The sequence below is a fragment of the Nicotiana tomentosiformis genome, chromosome 8 (assembly GCF_000390325.3).
Source record: "Nicotiana tomentosiformis chromosome 8, ASM39032v3, whole genome shotgun sequence".
Taxonomy (NCBI): domain Eukaryota; kingdom Viridiplantae; phylum Streptophyta; class Magnoliopsida; order Solanales; family Solanaceae; genus Nicotiana; species Nicotiana tomentosiformis.
This window is the reverse complement of record NC_090819.1, coordinates 112417976-112421541: the sequence shown is the minus strand read 5'-3', so window position 1 is coordinate 112421541 and position 3566 is coordinate 112417976. Positions and strand designations below refer to the sequence as shown.

Below are 3566 nucleotides of genomic sequence, written 5' to 3'. Positions count from 1 at the left end.
TTTTTATTTTCTCTACTCACCATCGCCCTACAGTGCCCATAAGGGTTTTCACCAATAGGACTCTCTAATTTTATTTCTCTAATTTGGTTACATCTGATCCTAGTAATCGTATCCTCCAACTCTTGAACATTCTCGCCAATTGATCGGAAGGACTTGAAAGGATTTGGAAAAATAGAATTTGGATTGAATTACAACTTTGGAACCTTTCGGGTGAAATCATCGCCGAACCATTGTGACATCTGTCCCAGTTTTCACTTTTGGGGTAATGTGTATTTTTATTTTGGTGTGACCAAACCCCAGAATGAGGCTGCCTGCGTATCCTTTCGGAATCAGGTCGAACGTAGTTCAATAAACATGACCTTTTTTTTCCTTTCTCATTACATACAAGGTTCCAAAGAGGGCCGCCAAGGAAAAAGTATCTGGCTCAAAGGGTTAGCAAAGGGTTAATAGTATTTGGGTAGTGAGAATGAAAGTCTTCGTCATCCCAATCAGAGAGCATTAAAGCTGCATAAAAGGTCAAACATAGTAACTTTTGACCGCGTCTGCATTGTCAGTTGTATCAAGAACATTTCCTTTGATGTCTTCCAAATACAGTACTCCCTTTGGCAACACTCTTGTTACAATGTATGGACCTTCCAATTCGGGGCAAAGTTTCCTTTAGCTTCCTCGTGATGCGAAAATATATGTTTCAAAACGAGTTGTTCTACCTCGAATTTTCTTGGGCGCACTTTCTTATTGTAAGCCCGTGCCATTCTTTGTTGGTATAACTAACCAAAACAAACTGTCGCCAAACGATTTTCATCAATAAAACTCAACTGTTCCAACCGGAACTTGACCCAGTCAGTGTCCTCGATCCCTGCTTCAACAATGATTTGGAGAGAAGGAATCTCAACTTCAGCAGGTATCACAACTTCAGTTCCATAAACCAATCAAGTAAAGGAGACTTCATTTGGATTTGATTTAGGCTTACTATTCAAATTCAGTGTTTACTTTCTTACACGCCTTATTGTCAACACATTCTGCTTTTTGATTCATTATTTCGAAGTCTGACAGCATTTTAGGATCTCGGCATGAAGTCCGCAAGCATGTCATGTTATTAAAATCTGCATTAACATAACTGAAAAGAGAATAAGAAAAAGACAAAATTAAGAAAAGATACATTCATGGATGATGAAATATTGATTTCATTTCTTTGCATTTTAAGATAGAAGGGTTTACATCAGAAAATAAGACAATAAGGTAAAATATCCGAATTACACCCTGAAATAATCCAGATACAGAAAGGACAACAAGACCGATTACTGAGATTCCCATATGACAGAGAACTTCTCATGGCTTGGCGACCGTTTTAGGTTTTTATTCTGTCGTGGCAATGGCTACAACGGCTTTCCGTGCCTGATCAAACTTCTCATTATCATAGATCATTCCAACGATCGACCCATTGTTGTGAGTAGGCAAGGGATTGTTTGGAACATTAGGGGCCTCTTCTCCCCTAAGAACTATTTCTCTAACCTCAATGAGGTCCTCCACTGCTCTTTTGAGAGTCCAACAGTCCTCAGTATCATGTCCCACTACTCCATAATGGTATTCACATCTAGCATCAGCTCGGTGCGAGGGGGACTCGGGGTTTGACCCGTTCGGGGCCACTGGCTACAGCAGACCTAACCTGGTTAGCTTTTGGAGCACACTTGAATACGATTCACTAATAGAGGTGAATTAATTTCTTCTGGGAGGCTCTCTTGGTCGGGGATTGTATAGGGGAGCATTATGTTCGGGATTATATGGAGCTTGGTAGGGACATACATTTCTGGGATGTGGAGCTCGACTTTGGGTGTAATTTTGTGGTTGTGTGTAAGGTTGTGTGTTCATCACTGCATAGTGAGGTGGTGCCACGACATATGCAGCATCGTAATGGGGGTTGTAATGTTGCGAAGTTTTGGGTGGAAAATATGATTGGTTGAATGACCTGCGAGCCTCCCTTGAGCTTGAAGCCATCATGGCTCCCTCTTCTCTCTTGTTTCTGTTTCCGAAACTGCCTGACCCGCTTTGAAGTGCTTGCATAGTCTCCTTAAGGGCTGCCTGATTCACAATTTTTCCCGACTTCATGCCATTCTCAACTATTTCTCCAATTTTAATCGCCTCAGCAAAAGGTTTGCCAATGGAAGCCAACATGTAATGGAGGTAATCAGGATCCTGAGCTTGGAGAAAATAGTCAAACATTTCTGCTCTTTCATTGGTGGTTTGACCCTAGCAGCCTGCTCCCGCCATTTGATTGGAACTATATCAATATTGTACTGAAACTGTTGGACAAAATCTTGAACCATGTCGTTCCAAACGTGCCAGTGAGAGATGTCTTGATCTATGAACCACTCTGAAGCAATTCTTGTCAAACTTTCCCCAAAATAAGCCATGGGTAATTCTTTTTTGCGCCCTGCTCCCCTTAATTGGTTACAATACCTCTTCAAATGGGCAACGCGATCACTATTCCCATCGTACTTGTCAAACTTTGGGGTCTTGAAGCCGGGTGGAAAATGAACATGAGGGAACATGTATAGATCGTTAAATGAAACACTCTTATGGCCTCCCAAACCCTGTATATTTCTCATGACTTGTTCCAAGCTCTTTATTTTTCTGGTCATTTTCTCTTGTTCCATATTCTTGTCGGGCTTTTCGATCTCAACTGGAAACACGTTCTGAGGAGTATGCTTGTATGAATCTGGAACCTTGAAAGTCAGTTCTAGAGAGTAATGTTGGGCATCATGAGCATTGAATTGTGGATCATTGTTGGACCTTTGAGCAAGAGCTGGTTAAGGGTCAATGAAAGTATGGGTAACGGGTACATTAGGTGGGTCATTTCTGAGGGGTGCGGTTGCAGGACGTGGAATGGAGGTACTAGGGATAGTGGGAAGGTTAATGCTCAGACTGAATCCAGGTTGGTACAACGGGTTACTTGTTATGGAGATGGGCACTTGAGTTGCAATTGACACATTATGAAGATTATCTGATGGCCCTATGGGTAGTGGGGGCGGTGCTTGTCCATTCACCCAGGCTTGGTACATCTCTGCCAATTGTTGCTTCAGCACTCTTACTTCTTCAACCAATCTCGAACCTTGTTCGACCAATTGTCCATGGACACCATCGTTATTTGACTCATACTCACTGTTGTTTGCCATTCTACTTTTTCCTTTTGATCTCGTATTGTAAGGGTGAGTCGCCAGTTTAAACCACAAACCAACCACCTTTGTTTAACTTTATCTTTAAAATGACAAACAACAAACGTGTTAGATTTAAGCATTTTGCAGATATTAATCACACTTTGTATGTCATGCACCTAATGCCATTTTCATCTCCAAAATGAGCTTGGAAGGCTTCATGCTTCATCCCGGCTTATTGGTTTATTTCATATTGAATTTAACGCTCTCTTTTCTTTCCTCGTTTTATTTTATTTTATTTTCTCTCAATTGTTTTTCTCTTTTTTTCCAGATTAATTATGGCTATGATCGCATTCGATGGGGATTGCCTATGTATCATGACGCCATATGAATCAGACCATTATGTAGTTCAGG

General features: G+C 41.2%; 1 protein-coding gene across 1 annotated transcript; it reads right to left on the bottom strand.

Annotated features, from left to right (window-relative positions):
• Positions 1 to 1356: 1356 nt before the first annotated feature.
• On the bottom strand, positions 1357 to 3173 carry LOC138898002 (uncharacterized). Its single transcript, XM_070184033.1, has 4 exons — positions 2894 to 3173; positions 2247 to 2803; positions 1967 to 2193; positions 1357 to 1534 (listed from the first exon to the last, which is right to left on the bottom strand). The coding sequence occupies exons 1-4, from the start codon at positions 3171 to 3173 to the stop codon at positions 1357 to 1359; spliced, it is 1242 nt and encodes a 413-aa protein (XP_070040134.1).
• Positions 3174 to 3566: the final 393 nt, after the last annotated feature.